At 30.7% G+C, this 22,661-nt stretch overlaps 1 protein-coding gene across 2 annotated transcripts; it reads left to right on the plus strand.

Moving 5' to 3' along the window:
- Window positions 1–12,786: 12,786 nt before the first annotated feature.
- LOC130798298 (protein NRT1/ PTR FAMILY 4.6-like) lies at window positions 12,787–20,508 on the plus strand. 2 transcript variants are annotated; one of them, XM_057661229.1, is made up of 5 exons: window positions 12,787–13,130; window positions 16,399–16,504; window positions 17,032–17,249; window positions 18,097–18,540; window positions 19,290–20,508. In XM_057661229.1, the coding sequence occupies exons 3-5, from the start codon at window positions 17,103–17,105 to the stop codon at window positions 20,250–20,252; spliced, it is 1,554 nt and encodes a 517-aa protein (XP_057517212.1). In that variant the 5' UTR covers window positions 12,787–13,130; window positions 16,399–16,504; window positions 17,032–17,102; the 3' UTR covers window positions 20,253–20,508. The 2 variants fall into 2 exon arrangements, with proteins under 2 accessions (XP_057517212.1, XP_057517211.1); XM_057661228.1 differs by lacking the exon at window positions 12,787–13,130 and adding an exon at window positions 15,762–16,267.
- Window positions 20,509–22,661: the final 2,153 nt, after the last annotated feature.

Consider the following 22,661-nt stretch of genomic DNA (forward strand, 5'->3'; position numbering starts at 1 on the left):
ATTTTAAAAAATATAATAGGCCGGCCCAATTAGAGATGGTCTCTCAAACAGACTGTCTATCATAAGAATTTTTGTTCACATTATAAACTATAATTCGTTACACTTAAGCGAACATACATGGTTATGTGTATGAATTTGGTATTCAATTTTGTATGCAATATGAGTATCAAAAACCGTATTTGTCATAAATAGTGGTTATGTTATGGGTATGGGGTCTAAGTATCCTAATCCAATCGTCTAGGTCTGACCTTGTACCAACTCGCTTCTGAACGACAATTCTATAAAAGACTAATTTATAATTATCTTATACATTATCAATTATCAATTCAATTGACAAAAATTTAAAGATAATAGATTTTTTAACATAACATATTTAAAGAACTTTATGTTTTTTATTATAAAAGTATATAGATAAAATTTAAATATTATGTTACAAATAATGATGTAGTAAATTATTAACTATAAATTTTTATTTTATTCTAAATAAAACTAGAAATATAGATAAGTTAATTAGGAATGAAGACGGTACAAGTGTATATAACGCATATGTTGAGTGAATATGAGGCGAGTATAAAATAGGTATAACATGGTTAACACTCATTTGTATGGTAAGATGAATTTGAATACAAACTTATAACTTAGATGGTCATGTATGTGTGTGAAAACTGCACCTGTCATAAATGGGTAGGTGATGAGTATGAAAAATTTAGATAAGTAGGTATAATATAACAGGGTTGAACAAACTTTGATCTGAATCGCAAGCCAAATTGCACTATTTTTGATCTAGTTTACGTTGCAATTTCTGAAGATAAAGAACTAATTTATAAAATCAAATATAATAAATTTATTTTCTTAATTTTATTGGAAGGACTTATTTTTAAGATTTCAGTTTTGAAAATTTTAAAAAATAAATAAAGCCTCAAAAGTTTTCTCTATTTTGATGTGCCACTACTTGGGAGGTGGGATGAATGGGGGAGAGAGATAAAGATAATTGTGAGAGAATAGTCGGGAAGATGAAATTTGTGCCATGACTCATTAGATTCTACTTTTCTTTTCTTTTCATTTGTATTCTTAATAAGTAAGTTTAGTTTAGGGCTATATTTGGGACCCTCTAAAACTTTCCATAAAGTTGAGGTGACAAATTTGCTATCACCATCTCATTTTGTTATTTTGGAGTTTTAATTATTTTTAAATTAAAATTAAATAGAAATATGTGTGAAATTTCACATTAAGAACTTTTTACGATATTGGATTTAGTGGCAATAAAAATGTTGTTAATGGTGACTCAAACTAGCAGCACCAATTGAAGAAGATGAGTATGGATCAAAGAAGAGGTCCGCGGGGCGCGGAGAAGCTGTTGCCTCAGTCCGCGGGGCACGGAGTGCGCTCTGTCTTCAGTTCCCGGCTCGCGTAGTTGTATACGGCTTGCGAAATGGCGTTTTCACGGGAGGTGTCTTTTGGGACTGTTACTTTGTGTTTATTATATAATAACTTCATTTTATTGGGCATTAGTATATAAACTCCCATTTTAGGATTAATACATGATGATTCACAAAAATTGAGAGAGATCACGAGAGAGACATTAATTTGTGAGTGTGATTGAGATTCATCTTGTAAATTCTTTGCGATCATAGTGAAAATATTTGATCTCGGTGCCGGTGGACATAGCTATCACATTGATAGTGAACCACGTTAAATCTCTTGTGTCATTTTCTTATTGTTTGCATTGAATTTCTTATTGTTTCATTATTGTTCATCGAACTTGCTTCCGCTGTCGCACAACAAAAAAATATCAATGAATTATATTTTTAGTGTAAAACTATTGATTTTTATTTATTTGCTCTTTAGCGGCATATATAATTGTTACTATAGTCTATAGTGGCATTTTTGAGAAATGTCATTAGATCCTATGTCGCAAAAAATTTTTGTGCGATTTTTTATCATGCTGCTAAAGAGTCTAATAAATGTCACTAAATCCTCTACATATACTATTAGAAATTTGAATTATAAATGTAGATAAATATATCCCACAAAAAGCAAATTATGTTGTAGTGTCATTAAATTATTATTTCAATTCAATTAGTTTTAGAATAATTTTAATCGACTTATTTTGAGATTAACTGATTCTTGTATAATTTCAGGCTATGAATATTTTAGTCTAAACTAGAATAGGGTTAGTTGGTAACTGTTTTTCAAGGTTTAGTGTAAAGTAATACTTACACAACAACTTAAAACGGTTTTATGGCATATTGTTTGGGTTTTGGTGTTTCATTTTCGTATTGGATATTAATTGTGTACTAGCAAAAAATTGTGAATTTTGATTTCTTACATTTCTTTTTTCTTTGGCTAAACTCCACATATTTGTCTTCATCTTTACCGCTGATCCATCCTCACATGAATTCTCGCACTTCTTCCACTAAGCCTTGAATCATATGAGCTACTAAATATAAATAGCAACTCGACAGTCTAGTTAAATAGGTGTAAGATAATTTGTTACCATCGGTACGATGTTAAGAACTTTGATGAACGATATCAATTTGAATGAACTAACAAACATTTGATAAAATAAAATTTGCAAAATGACGCAATAATTTAAGGAGGTTCACCCAATGATGGCTACGTCCTCCGTGGTGTATAGTTTCTTATTTATATTATTTTAATGGAGTAAAACACTCTTACAAATAAAGTATTATAATTGAGTAAGAGATAAAAACAAAAGGCTATGTGTTTGATGTGTTTGATGTATCTTGGATGAGCATGAGAACTCTCTATTTACAGTACTAAGTACATTCAATGAGAATACAACCTTAATTCTGAGTATTAACTATTTTGAAACAGCTCCAAGAAGTTAAAGGGACGAATGACACCAACTTATGAATCGTTAGAAGAACCGCTCGACCAGAACAGAGGCTCGCTCGGTCGAGCGGCCTGATGGAGCGGGCTACAGCAGGCTACTGGATGTATTCTGTTTGTTCGCTCGACCCACTTAAGGGCTCGCTCAGTCGAGCGAGTTGATCGAGCGACTTTCAGTATGCCTTCTGTCAGTTTCTGCTCGACTAAACATAGCAAAGCATCTTCAAAGAACCTTTTGCACTTCTTCATTAAACATCATCAAGACCCATTATTCCCATGATTACTTCAAGTATTAAATCACACTTTTAACACCACAAATATTAAGTTACCAACTTAAACACCCACATTAATACACTCATAGGATTTCATCCCAAAAGACACACATGAATGTACACATCAAATATGCACTCAAGTCACACCATTCATAATAAGGTGGTTATGGTTTTTTAGTAACAATTTGGTGATTGACTATTAATGTGTTGATATAGTGTGGTGGAATTGGTTTGAGATAGACAAGGGGCTTGAGTTATCAAGTTACTTTAGAAATCTCTTCCTATCAGGAGTCGAAGTTCTAAGTGAAGAGGTAACGTCTAATGTTTGACCTTGATGGTTATATTCTAAGGTCAACATTGTAATTTATGTAGATTAAGAACCAAAACGACTACATATTTTCCTTTTTAATTATGTTTTATTGTGATATTTTAGATTAGGTGTTTATTAATAACTCTCATTTTCATTTGATATATCCCTTGTAAAGTAGCAAATGTGGGGCTTTTAATTTATTTGCTTATTGAATATTAATTGTATACTAGCAAATTTTGACATAAAACATCGAGAATATATATAAATTCAGTAAGATTAAAATCCTAAGATGCAATTTAGGTAAAAGAGTGGTATGAAGAGGTAAGACTAACATGATAATGATGATCACAACACTCAAGTTAAAGTACACAACCTAGATAAGTAAAGTTAAGTCAAAGCATGGAGAGTTAAGAGTAGAGACAAACACATTAATGAGAATATGCTAAGATTCTAGTTTAGTTATCCACTCAAGCCAAGCTTAGGAGTTAGGACTATAGTAAGCCTTAGGAAATTAAATTTTTTGAGTTTTATAATCAAAATGAGAGAAACAAGGAGTAATATGGAATTCATGATTTTGAAGGAGGGCAAATTGGTAACGCTAAAGAGGCTAAGAGTAGACTAGAGATGTTGATTGACAATGAGGTATCTAAGAGAAAGACTAAACAAAGGAATCTCTCTAATCAGTCACCATCTCAATAGTGGAGTGGTGGGCTCATCTGATGGGCCCACATATTCTTCGTTTGGAGATCTTAACCTGGTGATTGGTAATCCTTTGTTTGGATTTACTCAAAGTTGGAGTCTAAATTTAGTCCAAAAGTGTCGCTATTCTTCCTTTATGGGCTATTGGACTCTAACTTTACAAGCCCATTTTTGGAAATTCTCTGGATCGCCATTGTTTTGGATCCCATTTAATGCATAAAAGATTTTAGGAGTTTCTGAAATAGATAAGTAAAATTATCAAAAAAAAGCATACACTAAGCTATATTTCAACTTATTTCTAAATGTAAGCGCCTCCAGCCTAAAGCTCAAGTTCGGTTCTGTTCGCAGTTAGTAACTGCGAACAAAGGCAAACTGGTCAAAAAAATCAATCAAGTTGTTCGCCGTTAGTAATTGCGAATAGGATATTTGGTCAAAAAAAGCCAACAACTCTGTTTGCAGTTTGTAAGTGCGAGCAGCTCCTTTGGCTTTTTTTTTCTGAATCAAACTCTTTGTTCGCAGTTAGTAAGTGCGAACAAAACCCATTCCTCAAGTTTGAGAATTAGGCGCTTATATTTGGAAATAAGTTGAAACATAGCTTAATGTATGCTTTATTTTTTTGATAATTTTACTAATCTATTTCAAATTTTCATATTTTAGCATGTATGTATGAGATTGCTTTATCATAAGACGTGTCCATATAATCAACTTTTAATTTAGTAGATGACTTTTAAGCTAGATTGAAATCAACTTACTGTAAGTCTTGTATGAGACCGTGTCACCGTGAGACGGGCCCATATAAGTAGCCCAAAATTAAACTTACATAGTAGTTAACTAAATAAAAACTGCTAGTCTCTTGAGAGACCGTTTCTTTGAGAGACGTATTTAAGCCCAGCCCATTAAAAGATTAATGCTTATTTATCGTATTTTTATTGCCTACTTACATTATTCTTGATGTTACTTACGTATCCTTAATGCCTACTTTCAATATCTTAAATGTCTACTTACATTATTCTTAATGTATACTTACAATATTTTAAAAAATATATAATGGGCTAATCCAATTAGAGATAGTCTCTTAAAGAGACCGTCTCACACAAGAATTTGTGAAATAAAAATAGTTTTTTTCATTAAAATTTAAGAAATTTAAAATTTGAGTCAGCCCATATTAAGCCGTCTCACGGTGAGATGATATTAATAAATAACTTGTTTCATACAATATAAAGCCAATAATTAATGAAATAATTTTACCAAATATATTTATCAACAATTAACTTAAACAAATAGCTTAATAACCATTAAAAATAACCAATGCCATTAAAAGGTCGTACAATTAAATTGAACCAATCAACAACCAATTGTGAAACACTAACTTCTGAACTATAAATAGCATATTATTTATAAGTAAAAATTTCTAAAGTTGTTGTAGTTTCCACTTTTAGAAGGATTTTGCATTCCCTTAAGTAGTTGATTATCCTGTATAAAAGATATTATGATTTGATTATTTGCCACAAAATGGGTTTGTTTATAAAGGAAAGGTTACTAATTAAAGGAATCTAAATATCACAATTTCACATATTAGGTGCCCAATGACATTTCCTCACATTCCTTTCTGGGCCTTCCCACAATCTTAGTGAGGTTGAGTATGCAAAGGCAGTCCAGCAAGGGCCCATTCTTACTTTAATAAAAAAGATTGTGTGTAAGCAAACGAAAGGTACACTTAATTATTAAGGCATCACCTTAAATATAGTGGCACACATCATGCTATGAAGATATTCATGTCCTAAAAGAATTAGTCACATTTTGATGTTGGTCTGTTTTATTAAAATTGCTCTATTTTAATTTTTTGACTGTGATTCACTCTCTTTTTTTTAATTCTTATTTGTACATTTTTTTTCATTTAATTTATAAATTTCTTTCACTTTTTCATATTTTTTCTTATTTGTACTTAAAATTATTTTTTTAAAACACATATTTCTTTAAAATACAACTAGTATTTTACTCGTTTTAATGTCATAAATTCAATCAAGGTGGTTCTTTTCTCCTTGTTTTCACGAATTTCGGGAACCAAGTAATGCATTGTTGATTTTTGCTAAAGTAAATTAATTGATTGACCAACAGATTATAGACTTATCAACAAAAGTAGTAACTTTTTCATTTGTTCAAGTTACGTTAAATCTGCAAATGCTAGTATAATTGGTGGTAACTTTCAGTATTGTTGTGTTAAATCTACGGAGCAAACCAGCCAATAATTTCCAATCGCGGTGCAGTTTCTTAAATCTTTTAATTGAGCCATTGCTAAAATATTTCTTTCTAACAAACCAAAAACAAATATAACACCTATGTAGATCCTTGTATTGTAGGGATGATTTATCCCACATCGACAAATTAAAAATTGTGTGCACACTTTATAAGTTATTGGAGCCCTTCTTTCCATTGTCATATGGTTTTGGAATGTTATATATCTCCTTGGCAAATAAAGTGTGTGCACCTCGTGTCTTCCCGTTAATATGCTAAGATTTATAATAAGTTTAGTCTAATTTAACATCTTTCACATCATAAGTGGTACGAGTAGTAAGTTAGGAGCAAGAAGATTCGAGTGCATTAACAGCCAAATAACCAAATTATGTGGCGCAAGTTAAAACGTACTCATTGGCTTGTCAAACTGGGCAGGAGCAAGACTGAAGGAACTGGTAATTGACACAATACCGACTACTTTGTGAAATTGTGATCATGTACTCCTCCAAATTAGACACACGACATATAGCAATTTGAACCCTTTGTGGACTTTAGTCGGTGCATTATATTGTCTTAATTTCGTTTGACATTATGTCTTTAGTGTATTCAATAATAAATATGAGAAAATTATCTTAGCATATGAGAACATTCAAATATATATTTATATCGCGGATTTAGCTAGTTTTCGTGCTCACAGGTGAAGGCATTGATATTGACAAAATTAAATATTTAAAAGGTGTTGGAAATCACACTTACGAAAAAGAATTCAAATATGTTGTGCTCTTACTGAACCAACTATGCGACCAAACTTATTTCAGTATAAGTATATTTAACAATAAATATATACTAGACGTTGAACATATAAATTATATTACAAGCATATTTTATAGGGTTTTTAGATATCAAACTCATCAATATAAATTATAAAATGTTGTTTTATACAGTTGAACTGAAAATATTATTTTTAATACATATATTTATAATTTATTTTAAATTTATTAAATTATTTATGTATTAATTTTGCTCTTATTGAGTTTGGTTCCTGGATCCGCCCTTGCATATATGACATTATGTTGGATGACTAATGTTCTAAACCTATAAAAATAATCTTATAGGCTTATAGCAGTCTGGTAGGTGTAATAACTTTAAATTTATTTTCAAATGTTAAATTGATGCAAATACTACATTTGTCAATTATAAAATTTGAAAATGTGCATAATTAGGCTAATTCTATAGGATTTTAATGACAATGCAAAGTAAACTAATTATTAAAATTTGAGAATTCCAGTAAATAGGTGCATGCAATTTGCAATTCATGAATTTCAACAGTAAAATTGAATTCTCCATTTAAATGAATCTGGGGTTGGAAACACGGTCTTATTTGATTTTTTTTTTTACCAATTGATAGAAATACCAATAATAGATGTCTCCAGAGGAAGGAATTGATTCAACACATGCAATGATGCTAAGGTACAAATAGTCCCTAAAAGTTAAGGCATTTGATGCTTACAAAACTTCTCTTTCAATTCATTCAGGATCAGATTCCCACCATTTTACTATTTATGCAATAGGACAAGCCTTTTATATATATATATATATATATATATATATATATATATATATATATATATATATATATAAATATATATATATATATATATATATATATATATATATATATATATATATATATATATATATATATATATATATATATATATATATATATATATATATATGTATATTCCAAATTTGTAAATTAGTTGTTTCTGGATTGATTATATATTGGTTTGTTTGATCAAGCTTTTACCGAATAACATTATTACCCGATTTATCTGGTAATCACAAGCAGAACATAAATGTTAGTGTATGGCTGTGCATGCACTTGCTTCTTTTAGCCAACCATAAGGCATCTTACTTGATGGATGGGCTAAAAGTACGCACTGTGAGTGTTCAACTAGTAGTAAATCACAAGCTGGTAGTTGGAATTTAAACTGCTGCAACATTAATGCCTAAAAAACCGTTTAATTATACATTAAGTTATGAAATTTCGTTTTATCCTTGCCTTCTTTCTTTAAAATACAATACTCTTCTTTCCTTAAAATTTTACAAAATGACATTATACTTTTGGAATTTAAGCTTTCGTAACATTAATGCCAAAAAAAACGTTAGATTATATGTTAAGTTGTGAAATTCCAAAAGTAGAATGCTGTTTTGTGGAATTTTTTTAAAGATTTGGTACCACTGACCTTTGCAAAAATTTGTTGCTACCTCGTCGAATATCCCTTATTTTTTTATTAAAGCCTAAAAATTGTTTATTGGTCCTTTTTTTATAAGAAATTATTTTCTGTAAAAATAAAAAACATCATTATTACATATTTTATTTTTGAAAAATTGAATGATAAAATAAAAGCCCTTGCCCCGTTAGGTTCATCTTGAACTTGACCCGATCAGGAAATGAACCAATCCAAATGAAACCCGACTGAAAATGCTTCTGACCTAAATATACTCCATATTGGTAATTTATGAATATTTTAAATTACTATGAGGTGTGAAATATTTTCTTTTTGAAATATAGAATAGGCTGAGGGAACGATAGGACTAGGTGAGATTGAATCTTAGGATCTCGCCTAAGAAAGATGATACTTGTACTAACCGAGATAAGATCTAATACTCAAAATCGTCTTACTTAAGAGTAGCTTAGTTGAGTTGTCATACATGCTTGTTGTGGAAGTAAGTGTCAATACATACATACATGACCATTTTAATTTGTATGAGAATGTCTATTTCAAGAGTTATATATTTTGTCATTGTTATTGTGTATGTGGATAATTAATAACTGTTGACCGTCGATCAAAAGAGAACACCTGTAGGATTTGAGTATCTTAAAGAAGGACTCAGAATAAGCATATTATATATCCAAATTTAGAATGTGATGAAGGTGAACCTTTGAGAGAATGAAGATTCTCGAAATAGAGTTATTCCAATATGAGCCTGTCCATCTGTTTGGGTTTCATTTATGCAATTAGTGTGTTTTATCTACTAAGAATATTATCCTTTTTGGATGATCACAAAGCCACTATAGATAATTAACATGGTATCCGATTATTCGAAAAGAATGACGTTTTTAGCTTAATTGATTACTCTTATATGTGAATTTGACGGAATTTTTCATATGAGGGGGTGTTGGACGGTTTATCCCATATTGATGAACTAAAGATTATGGGTGCACATGGTCCGATTTGGTCTGGTCTGACGCTTAAATTGGACCAAACCAAAAAATCCTGTCTGGAAATTTTCCAGACTAGACCGAACCGTTTAAATCACCAGACCAAACTGTTCTACAACGATCTAGTCTGTTCTGATCTACATTTTTTATTTTTATACTTTTTTCTAAAATAATATATGTGTTTATACAAATATTTGTCACTTATTGTCACCAAACATAATAATTTGTAATTAGTTGATTGCATTAACATTATTCAAGTATATATTATTAGATAAAAATAGCTTCATCTCGAAATATCTAGGTAGATATTTTTTTTAAAAAAATTATGATATTTGGTCATAGACGGTTTGCAGCCTGGTCTGGTCTGAAAAATAAAAAATCAAGACCAAATCGTAAAACATAATTTTTTTGAAAAAAACCAAACCAGACCGTTTAAACCGAATATTAAAATTACGGTTTGATCCAGTTTTGTTTGCGGTTTATACTAAACTTTGTTTAGCCCTACTAAAGATGGTGCACACTTGACATATAGTCATCCCACATCGAAAAATTAAAGAGAGATTAAAACTATACATGACAACAATAATACAGTTAGAATTTTAATCCCAAAGTTCTTGTAAAGTATATCTATAAAAATTAAAATAATATATTTTTTTCACTCTTCATGTCAATGTTAAAGAGTTTTAGGCAAAATCTAATCATATCAGCGAAACAAATGAGTATTAAAAAGCGTGCCCTTAAAAAGAGCATTATAGATGATCATCGAGATCTATTTTTAAAGGAAGAATTTGAAATAATACATCTTGAACTAATGGTGTGGATATCCAATATAATATGATTAATAGAGTTTATGAAGACTAAAGTATTCTGATGCTCACCAATCACAATTACGAAAACATTTTTAATCATTCATGAATCATGGCATGTTTTGGTTATTAGATTGAGAAAGTTGGTGAAAGAACGTGAAGTTAAAGCTAGCTAGCAATAAAAAATCACACCAACGATATTCAGTTAATTTGATCTACGTCCTTCCTAAGTCTTAGATTATTGATAGATAAAACAATAATGAAGTTCATGAACTCAAATTAGAAATCAGTACAAGAAAAATGATCACTTAGGGCGAAAAAAATGTGTTTTTCATAGGCTATACTTCTAAAAGTGTCGTCCATGATATGAAAGACAAAATCAGACCGACACAACATGTGTCTCTCTATAGGCGTCGCCTCATCCTGGGCCTTATATTTACATTTTGTCGTCTAGAGTGCATCTAAAGGCTTTGTCCCGCTTATTTTTGCAAAATTGAATTTAAAAAAAAAAAATTCTTACATCGACATTTGAAATGAGAATAATTAAGTAGATAATCATAAATTATTATTAGAACACATGATTTAGGGGTATTAGCTAGGGTATATATAAGAGAAAATCCCAACTAGCTAATGATAGATATAACAAAGAAACACAACAAACAAAGTCACTCGTATCAAACATGCTGACAAACTAAGTATACGTGCTCAAACATATTGCTCGTTTCAGCATAACTTCACTCAAGCAGGCAAAAGCTACTATATATTGTAGTTTGAGCAAGACTCGTTCGTGCTTGACTGACTTGTTTTTATCAATACGCTCGTTTGAACGTGCCACATGCTCGTATCGAGTAGTGCTTCACCAAGCTTCAACGCATTACATAAATTCTATGCTATTTTCGAGCAGTTTTTTTTACTAAGTTTCAATACATTAAAGTTAATTTATATTTTTTATATTGTATATTCCTCTAAATTTTCCTTTTGTGTAATTGTGAGAATATTGCAATGACAAAAAAATTGCAACCATGCATTTAAAAATGGTATCTATCTTACAAAAATTTAAGTTAAATTTGTATGAAGACTAATTTTTGAAGCACATAATCCGTTATGCGAGATTAACAACAAGAAAGTGGCTTGCCACTACGAAAAGGGTGTTGCACACTGTGGTGGGGTAGTCAACTTCAAATATGTAGGGACATTGTAGAGAATGGACAAAATATAATAATACTGATGGGTGGTTAGTTTCTACAATTAAAAAATCAATAAATTAGAGCATGTAAAAAATATTAGGAAGTACTCCCTATGTTTTTTCTTTTTTTTTTTTCAAGATTTCAATATAAATTTTAAAATTAAATAATTTAAATCATGAATTTTTAAAAATTCTAAATAATTAATATTTAGAAAATATATATTGAGACAAATTTAATAAAACTTCATATGAATATGTTTTTTCTTATAGATCGATGAGAAATCGTAGTCAAAATTTAACACTAAAATTCGTAAATTCTATTTGAGAATAACATATGAAAACAGAGAGAATAGTATTTGGCCATCTCATGGTGGTCATCATCTTTTTTGACAAATTTGCTCTTAGGTGGCATATATATTTTGAATAGTTTTTGTATTGGAAAAAATAGAGTCGCAAACTTTGTACAACTGCCTCTACTATTTATTTTATATTTTTTATTTGAAATATAGTTATTAAATACTCCTTTTTATTTATTTTAAGTGTCATGTTCACTTCATGCATTCTATTCAATGTACTTATTCAATCCTTAATATATCTAATTAAGTATAAATTAAAAATTACAAAAAGTTAATATTAATAATCTTTACATTAAAACAAAACAAATAAGATCTCACATGATAATGTTTTCATTTATAGTTTAATAATAAAATATAATTTAAAAGTGATAGATAAATAATGTCCGAAAAGTAAATGGGACACCTAAGATGAATAAGAGGAAGTATTAGTTTTGTTTTTAGATTTATTATTAAATTTATCATTATTTCTGGTTGTTGTTAAGTTATATTGTGAATAGTGAATGTCAAATGTTAATTACTTTTGTTATGGTAATATTTATTCTTTTATTAATTAATTTATTTATATTATTCATATTATATTACCTAAATACCCCTTGACCTTTTGGGTTGACTTTGACTTTCGGTCAACGGGCCTTTTCTGGATTCCCCATCTTCCTTGAATGGCCCATGGGCCAATTATCTCTAAAAACCCTAACTTCCCATATGGGAATGACCATCAAATTGACTCATCTCCCCACTCTCCCATAATGCATGGTTCTCCTTGCTTGGTAACTCACCACTTCCCCTTAATTGTAGGGTAATCCCTCCTCCATGGGAATGGACTGCCCATGTTTCCCATGATCTTCAACTCCCACTCTATGATGTAACTTCCCTTCTTTTTTATTATAAATAGGGGCTACCATCAAGAGAGGAGGAGGCATCTGAAAATAATTCTCTCAAGTGTCCTTACTCATACCCTACCTCTTTAGCCTACCAAAAATTCTAATAACATCCACCACCGCATTTTCTTGTATTCAGTTTCTAATCACTTACTCCTTATTCTCATATCCACGTTCTAACTTGAGCGTCGGAGGGGTTTTCCGGGAGATCACCCCCTGGACAAGGCTAACGTGTTGTTTTGCAGGAATTCAAGTCACTTCCTCCCACGAGTAGCTCCTCTTGATCACACTTCTGCCTATCTCCAGGTATTTTAAGTGTCTTTTGCACTTCCTCGTTTCACTACCGAAACAACTTTAGTTTAAGATTTATTAGGTTTGTTTAACACTGGTGATTAGTAATTAGTTTTGTTTTAGATTTATTTGTCACAATTGTTCTTATTTAGTCAAAGTGATAACAGAAATGAAAAGACCAATTTAAAAATGCTAATGCTGAATACTGTTTAGCGAAGTGTAAATATAAGTGCAAATACTAAACAATACAACATAAACACAATCAGTGAGGAGTTGGCGTATTAGGATCTTTTAAATCTTATTGTACCTAAAACTAATTAATTACATAAGAATATGATAAATGTATAAAATAAAGATCAAGTTGCACACAAATTTAGTTCGTGACAATTTTACAGCCCTAGGTGAAAAATAAAAAATGGACTCTTCTTGTATAAGTAAAGGTTCGAAGTTTTATTCTTTTAACTACGCATTATATAAGTTCTTTTTTTTTCATCATATCAATATTAAATAAATGTACGAATTTAAAATTATATAATGATAAAGAACAAAATATAATTAAAGAACTGATTTTTTAGGATAATGATTAACTTGATTTGGGTCCCTTTATATGTTGGCACCTGTACAGTTGTACCTTAAAACTATTAAGAAACTATTCTCTCCTACAATCTTCCACTAATTTTGGAATTATTGTTGACTTAATTATTCTGTTCAAATCCTCCCTTTAATTGTGTAATTCTTGTTTATTGTATTTTCATATTTATCTCATCTCCTGATATTTATAGGCTTGTACTCTTCTGTATTTTTGCGTAGAATTATATACTTAAAATTATCTTCTTCTATAAAAACTACCCCAGAAACGATTCTGATCGGATCGCACAAATGTAGAGTTGGACCTAAGTCAATTCACACTTGCCTTTACTACTATTGGTATTTGGTAATAAGTAGGATTCTATCCGGCTCATAGGCCACTTGAATACGTCTGTTGTACAGTTGACATCGCAGTATCTCTCAGTCTCTCACCATTCAGAAGGCCCTCAATTTTTGGTTGCTGTGAAAATATTCTCCTACCTATAAGTCCAACTCCAACATCACAATTCACCCATTCTTATAAGGCAATCATCTTACACCACGTACTACTTCCCCATTTTGTAAGTCACTACTCTTTTGAGATTATACTAAATCATTATTTTATTGCTTCTTTTTTCTCATTAGTTTTTCAATTTAATGCTTTATTTCATTTTAAAGTTTAAGGTTGAGGCTCTTAGATTGTTATATACTCTATCAAGCCTCTTAGCTCACAAGAGCCAAGTGGACTATAGTGTGGATGTATTGGCACGCACTCCACATGCCTGACAGAAATTATTAAACTTTAAACAAGGGGTACGTGGGTGAGATTTGAACCCGTGAACTTTTATAACGTTGGTTTGTAATATCATGTCAAAGAACTACTCAACCAAAAACTTAAGTTTATAACTAAAACTCTAAAAATATATTATATACTCTAACTAATCAAGCTAAAGAATTCTAGAATAATAGATACTATAATAATTCTACCCATCCAAATTGAAGTTTAAGCACAAGTACCCAACTTTATCACGACAAGATTAACTTCTTAAATTGTTTGAAAACATATATTCACCGTGTTTCATTTAGTGGGACAACGGGCTTTTCCATTAAGCTTTAATCAAATCCTCTCCATCCATTTAACTACTTTTGCCTTTCAAGTTTCAAGTATTATCTATTATTAGAGTAATATATTCATTATTGTGTAAGATTGATGGATAAAAGATGTCAATGATAATAAAATTATGTGTATTTCTAAATGGAAATTAATTGAATTAAGTCTCATTAAAATGTGTATTATTGAAACTTTGTTCTAAATATGTGTTTTCTTCCTTAATATTCTTTCTAAAAAAGCTTAAATAAGTTAAGGAATGGATCAATGGACAAATTAGTTTAAATAAGAAATATGTAATTTGGCAAATGAGTTTTTAGTTGTTTTTTTAGTTAATTTTAGGCTTTTTGATTGGTCTGACAAAAAAAACTAGTTTTGAAATTGGTAAATAACTTTTAATCCAATAAAAACTAACTTTTAAGTCAAAACCAAAAGATTATTATACATATAGGTTTTTAATTAGTTTTTCGTTAATTATCTTACTTTTACTCTAATAAAAAGCACACATGACACAAATGATACCAAACATCACTATAACATCTTGGTTGTGGGCTAGGAAATCAACCAACAACTTCGACCAACATATATTTGTGAAACAAATCCAAGAAAATAAGTTCAAATAAAAAAAAAAGTGAGTCTCCCTCACATTCCACTTATTTTCAAAAATTATATATTTATATAGTGTCAAGAAATCAACTTAACCAAAAATTTAAACTGATGATTAAGGTTCATGTACTATATAGTCTAACATACATATAGAATCTTATAAGTATAAGTAACTTTAGATAAATCATATAAAATAAGATCTTATTACGAATTTTGTATTTTGGTATCCAAACGATGGTGAAATAGAGCTATTTAAAAATAGACAAAGCATTTATATGGTCATCAACTTGGCCTTTATTTCTGTTGAAAACATAGAAATTAAATTACATGCTCATAATAACCATATTTAATTGACAATCACAAAAAAAAATACATCTTATCATTAATATCGGAAATAGACTGGCAAATAAGGTATTCAAAATAAATTCAACAATTCAATATTAATTACTGATCTTAAAACTAAACATTACTTTGATCCGACTTCAAAATGGATTCACAATTATGTAAAAATCAAATATCAACACAAAATTCGATTAAAATCAACCCTAAGACCTTATCGGAAATCGACCTAATAATTTGAATAAACACTTCTCCACCAGCAAACGAGTATTGAGATAACGTTCATGTGTGGACTTTTGCAACACAAAGATTGGTGGGCGAAAAGGTCCAAGAGAATGTGAAGTCCTTTTCTAAGAGTCTAGATCTTTCTCTATGTTTCATTATATTGGAGATATGACTCATCTAAACATACTCTTATAAATTCTTGTCATCCCCAACACTCCTATTGAGTAAAATTAGCTACCTCATTGTCCATCGAACATTTTACTTGTACTATTTAACACCAAGTTTGTACCATTAGGCACTATATATGGTGAGTTTCTTATATATATCTTCATGACTAAATATTAATTGATGTATTTGAAATCTTTTTTGAAGTATAGCTTTTATTTAATATTCTATTTATGATGCATTTAAATATATATTTAAATATATATCATGTAGGAAGAATTATACGAACAAAACAAATGGGAAGGCTATGTAGATTGGAAGAATAAAACCGCCATAAAAGGACGTCATGGTGGATTTCTTGCAACTTTTTTTGTTTTAGGTTTGTTCCTTCTCATGCATCTTTTGTTTATTACTGAAGTTAGGATTAACGCGATTTCTTAACATCGTATTAAAAGTCAACATGATTCACCCCTCATTTTTAATGGAACATCTAGTGTAAAGTGTTAAGTATGAGTAGTGCGCATATGATGTGTGCACTCATGTAAAGGGGCATTATAGTCTATATATAAAGCATATAATATATCTTATAGTTCAAATACAGATCTTTTTAGAGACTCAAAGAGTTCAGTCTCCTTAAATTTTTTAAAATTTAACTAATGTCTAATTATTATTTACAATAAAATGATGTAAAGTAATAGTTAGAGTATACCTTTAATTAGAACTAAAAATTGACAGTTCAATTCTTAGCGTTCTGCTACAATCAAGTTTCAATGGTTATTTAAAACTTTAGTTTGTAGGTAGGGGTTGCACAACATAATGATGATAATACGATAGACTTCCCTTATATTCTTTTGGAAACACTATACAATTAATACCTATTATTAATTTATTCATTGTTGTCAACAGTTGTCGAAATTCTCGAAAATCTTGCGTATTTAGCGAATGCGAGTAATTTAGTGCTTTATCTGTCAAATTATATGCACTTCTCGCCATCAAGATCAGCCATCATCGTTACAAATTTTATGGGCACATCCTTCCTACTAGCACTCCTTGGTGGCTTCTTGTCCGATGCTTACTTCACTACTTTCCATGTGTTTTTGATTAGTGCTCTTATTGAATTTATGGTAAGTAACATTTTGATACTTCTTGTGTTTGTGCATTTATAAGTTGTACTACATATTACAACATTTAGACCATTATCAAAATGAATGTTCCTACTTCATTCGCGTGGGGTCATTTTGGACATGAAAATTACTTGTTAACATTCTATAAACTTAACCTCTTAATTAAAGAATTGTTCACTAATTAATTACATTCACCAAATTCATTCACTAACATTAATTAACCATTTTTCATTTTGCTAATTATAACTACAAATTTAAGTACTCCCTTCGTCTTAATATATTATTTCATATTTATATATCTTGCATTTATTTTGTATACAAGTGAGCTTCCTTGTATTAAAAATATAAGATATTGATAAATATACAAAATAATAAAGAAAGTGAATTCATATAGGATTCTCATATTGATATAATATTGATAAAAGTACAAAGTCATAAAAAAAGTAAATACTTATACAAAATAATAAAAGAAGATTAGAGAAATATAGCTCAAATAAAAAAGTGACACATAATGGGACTGACTAGTCAAAAGCCATTGAATAACACTAACATTGTTAGTTTTTCATTTCGGGTAAAACTTATATACGAATATTTTTTTTTTGTTTTTTGATCAATTAAAAAGTCAATCTAAAAGTCATCTATTAAGCAAATTTAATTTCAAGACAAGGAAATTATATTAAGATTAAACATGACTTTTAATGTAAAGGGAGTATTATAAGTTATTAATTAAATTGATTATTTGACATAATATCAAAACTATGTTAATAGTTCAAACCCTAGAATGTATTATGTACCCTAAGAGAATGTCTTTTACATCTTCATACTTAATAATGTAACACTTGTGTAGGGTCTATTGATACTTACAATACAAGCTCACATGCCATCTCTACAACCACCACCATGTCCTCCGACTCAAACCACCAATGTAAGGTGCCAAGAAGTCTCAGGTGGGAAAGCCGCGATGCTATTCGTAGGCCTATATCTAGTTGCTCTTGGTGTAGGAGGGATTAAAGGATCACTTCCTCCACATGGGGCTGAGCAGTTTGATGAAAATAGCAAAGAAGGGAGGAAGAAGAGATCAACTTATTTCAATTACTATGTTTTTTGTCTTTCTTGTGGTGCTTTAATTGCTGTAACATTTATTGTGTGGATTGAAGATAACATAGGCTGGGAATGGGGACTTGGAATTTCTACCCTCACTATATTGCTCGCTATACCTTTTTTTCTACTTGGATCCAAGTTTTACAGGATAAAAATTCCTGCTGGTAGCCCTTTAACTGTTATTTTCAAGGTAACTCTTATTTCTTGCTATATCTATTTACTTACTAACATTAATTTTTTGTTGTTAAGAGTGTGTTTAGCGTAACAGTTTAAAAAGTTATCAGTGATTTAATGAGGCTAAAACACTACTTTAGAAAAAAAAAATAACATTGTTGTTTGGTAGCGTTAAGTACTGCTGATAGTTCTTTAGCTACTTAGACAATTATAGCTACCCACATCTAACATGCGGTTACCTTGCGCAGAAAGGCCTAAAACTATAATTTTTTAGACAACTGCTTTGGTAGTAGGCCTCAAATTTGCCAATATCCTAACTAGGGGTGTTCAATGGGTCGGACTCTCATTTTAAGCCCTTATTCAGCCATTACAAAAAGAGTTTTGTAAGGGCTGGGCCAAAAAACAAGCTATATAATAATTAAAATAAAGCGAGCTATAAAAGGGCTTAATAAGGATCAGAAACGGGCCTTTGTATGTATATAGCACAATTTATGAATAATTTAGTTATTATAAACGATAATATCAATGAATTATTAACATTTTTTATAATTTAATTATTATAAATTGATCAATAGGGATTATAATAATTTTTAGTAATAAAAATGGGTGGGTTGAATTGGGCCTCATATTAAATCTAAAGGGCTCTTATTCAATCCAACCAATATTTTTATGCCTGGCTCGACCTGGCCCATATCTGACCCATTAAACACCCCTAATCCTAATTCCTAACTAACTTATATGATATTTCAAATTGGTGATGATCAGGTGTTAATAGCAGCAATTTGCAACAAGTTGTACTCAAGGAAACCAAGCAATGCAATAATGAATATGGAAACAAGCCCTCATGTTGATGCAAATACAGCTATCCAAGAGACACAAACTCAAGATTATGCAACAACAACACAAACAACAGAACCAAAGTTCCTAAACCAAGCAATAACAGACAATCCAATCCAACAAACACTAGATTGTACAAGAAAACAAGTAGAAGATGTCAAAATTGTCATGAAAACCATCCCAATTTTTGCTTCTACTATAATGCTAAACTGTTGCCTAGCCCAACTCTCGACCTTCTCAGTCCAACAAGCCGCAACTATGAACACAAAACTCAACTCCTTAAAAGTCCCACCGGCTTCTCTTCCTGTCTTCCCAGTCATTTTCATAATGATACTCGCTCCTGTCTATAACCATCTCATACTCCCATTAGCAAGGAAACTAACCAACACTGAAATGGGTATAACACACCTTCAAAGAATCGGTATGGGCTTAATTCTATCCATTGTCGCAATGGCAGTTGCAGCATTAGTTGAGATAAAACGAAAAAAAGTTGCTACACAACATTTGTTATTAGACTCTACAGAACCATTGCCTATTACATTCCTCTGGATCGCGCTACAATACTTATTTCTTGGCTCTGCCGATCTTTTTAGCTTCGCGGGTTTATTGGATTTTTTCTTTACCGAAGCTCCAAGTAGTATGAAATCGTTGGCTACATCTTTTTCATGGGCTTCTTTGGCAATCGGGTATTATTTAAGCTCGACTTTAGTAGCATTAGTTAATCGGGTCACATTCATATCCGGTTCAACCCCTTGGCTTAAAGGAATTAACCTAAATCATTATCATTTGGAAAGGTTTTATTGGTTGATGTGCGTTTTAAGTGGGTTGAACTTCTTGAACTACTTATTTTGGGCTAGAAACTATAAGTATCGATCTTTGAACGAAGTTTAATGTTATGTACTTTTGTAGATAATTAGATTGATCAAGATTCAGTCATTCAGGGCAATTTCATGCTGCAACTAGGCATTAATGTAGGGAATTGATGCCTACTAATTATGATTACATTTGGAATCATTAATTAAGGCATCTAGTTCCCTTCATTATTAAGTACATAAGAGAATTTAGATGTAAAAAATTTCTCCCTTATGATAAATACATACTTATCTCAGAGTACTTTTATAGTGGGTGCTTTGGAGTGTTATATGAATTTTCTGCCTCTATTTGCCAACAAACTAATGTTTTAAAAATCGCATTTTACTTCTATTTAATTACATGAATTGAAGAAGATGTTTGATATCGTAAAGTTGATCGGAAATAACGTTTTTATTATCACTAATAAGGGTGAAATTGCTTACATTTAAAATCCAAACCCCACGGAGCCGGTAACCAAAAATAAAAGTTTATTTGGACTGGATGTTGTTTAGGAATTATTGCAAACAAATTTTCATCTAAAAATTAGACAAAATCTACTTATGATGTTAATGTAGATAGCAAATCAGCGCATTCAACATTGTCAAGAGATCAGTTCATAACGCAAATAACATAAAACAAAATTTTACATCAAAATGGGTATGTAGTTCAGATGGTAGAGCGCTAGCTTGGCATGTGAGAGGTACGGGGATCGATACCCCACATCTCCATTTCATTTATTTAATATTAACGTCGTATATAATTAAGCTTAATTGTTTTTTGAAGTCCGATGTTATCCCTTACCGTCTTCATGAGTTTTTCAAAAATGGGTTTTTAATGTCCAATGTTACCCTAAGTTGCACTAAAACGGACACGACATGGGTATGGGAAAAAGCCAACTTAAAAATGACGGACACGGGGACACAAAAATGGTAATATAATAAATATATCAACTTAAAGATAATTTTACAATCTTTCATTTGATATTTGTAAATAAACACTTTAAAAACATAAAACTCACATAAAATGCAAATAAGTACCAAATAAACAACATGAGTATTTAAAAATAGTCAAAAAAACCAAATAAACCAAATAAATAGGTAACTTTAAATTTGATCATCACACATCATCCATATGACATCCATCATTATCCTCCGCTACAAAAGTAGTTTCATCCACAAAAGTTGTGAGCCTTGTGACTAACTAAAATTCACTTGGCTCGTATTTGATCAATATCAATAAATAAATACAATTTTGCATCACTCTATAATATTCAATTTCGTGAAATATGTAATATAATTAACTTATATTCAACGATCAACTGATCATTCAACTTCAAAGTGATGAGTCCCCATCCCAATCCCAATTCCAATCCCAATCCCCATCCCCAACCAATACATACCAAATCCAAAAATGGGCATCTTGATTCCCAATCTCATTCTCTTTCAACCACCATTTCTGTCTTCTCTCTTTAAATTAAATTTCCTCATGTCCCTAAGCGAAAGAAATGAAACACAGATTTTTTAACCAAAAAAGAAGTACCTTCATCAAGGCTTCACTTTCTCGTAAAACAGAATGTAAGCTTCACACTAAGATTAAGAATTTAAGATTAACACTAAGATTAAAGATTAGAACAAGATTGAGAGGGAATTCGAGTGTTCTCATGTTTTGTACTCTGTTTTCAATTTTTTTTTATTTATTTTTTTTTAAAAACGTGTCCTTGCCGTGTCCCTTCCGTGTCCTTGCCGTGTCCGGAAAAATATTAAAATATTGGACACTTCATTTGGCGCGTCGGACACGAATTTTTGCGTGTCCGTCGCGTATCCGTGTCCGACACATAACACGTGTGTCAAGTGGCGTGTCCGTGCTTTACTGATGTTACCCCTTACGGCCTTACCAGCTCAATCTTCAATCACTTTTTATATGTGTGGCTAATTTTATAGGTCTTAATCAGCAATAATTAACTCTCACTAATCTTAAAATTAACCCAAAAAGAATACTCTCGAATTACTAAAATTAGTGAAATACAACTCGTCTTATATGAAACCGTCTCACCATGAGACGGGCCCATATATTAGCCTATTTGTTTAATTGATTAATTTAAGATCGTAAGTGATCGTTTTAAGGTTATAAGTAATCACTCTAAAACTATAAGAAGTGAATATTTTAAGTGATCATTTTAAAGTTATAAATGATCACTTTAAGACAAAAAGTATATATTGAGCCAGTCCAATAGAGATAGTCTCACCGTGAGACAGTCTCATTCAAAAATTAGTGAAATAACAATCCACGTTAATAAGCCCAAAAGGGGAAGGAATACTCAGCCTGAATCCCCATGTTGCACAAAAGTCCAAACCCTAGGATATCCTAAAAAATCTCACCGATAAATACATAGATGTATTTTGATGGAATATCTCACCTACTTAATTACTCTGTCTTATCAATTATTAT

The sequence above is a fragment of the Amaranthus tricolor genome, chromosome 13, assembly GCF_026212465.1.
Source record: "Amaranthus tricolor cultivar Red isolate AtriRed21 chromosome 13, ASM2621246v1, whole genome shotgun sequence".
Classification (NCBI taxonomy): Eukaryota; Viridiplantae; Streptophyta; class Magnoliopsida; order Caryophyllales; family Amaranthaceae; genus Amaranthus; species Amaranthus tricolor.

What these genes read in the sequence shown, in the direction of transcription:
- LOC130798298 (XM_057661228.1), top strand. An exon ending in GTGCTCTTATTGAATTTATG is followed by an intron (nt 17,250 to 18,096) that starts GTAAGTAACATT and finishes ACACTTGTGTAG; the next exon opens with GGTCTATTGATACTTACAAT. An exon ending in CTTTAACTGTTATTTTCAAG is followed by an intron (nt 18,541 to 19,289) that starts GTAACTCTTATT and finishes GGTGATGATCAG; the next exon opens with GTGTTAATAGCAGCAATTTG.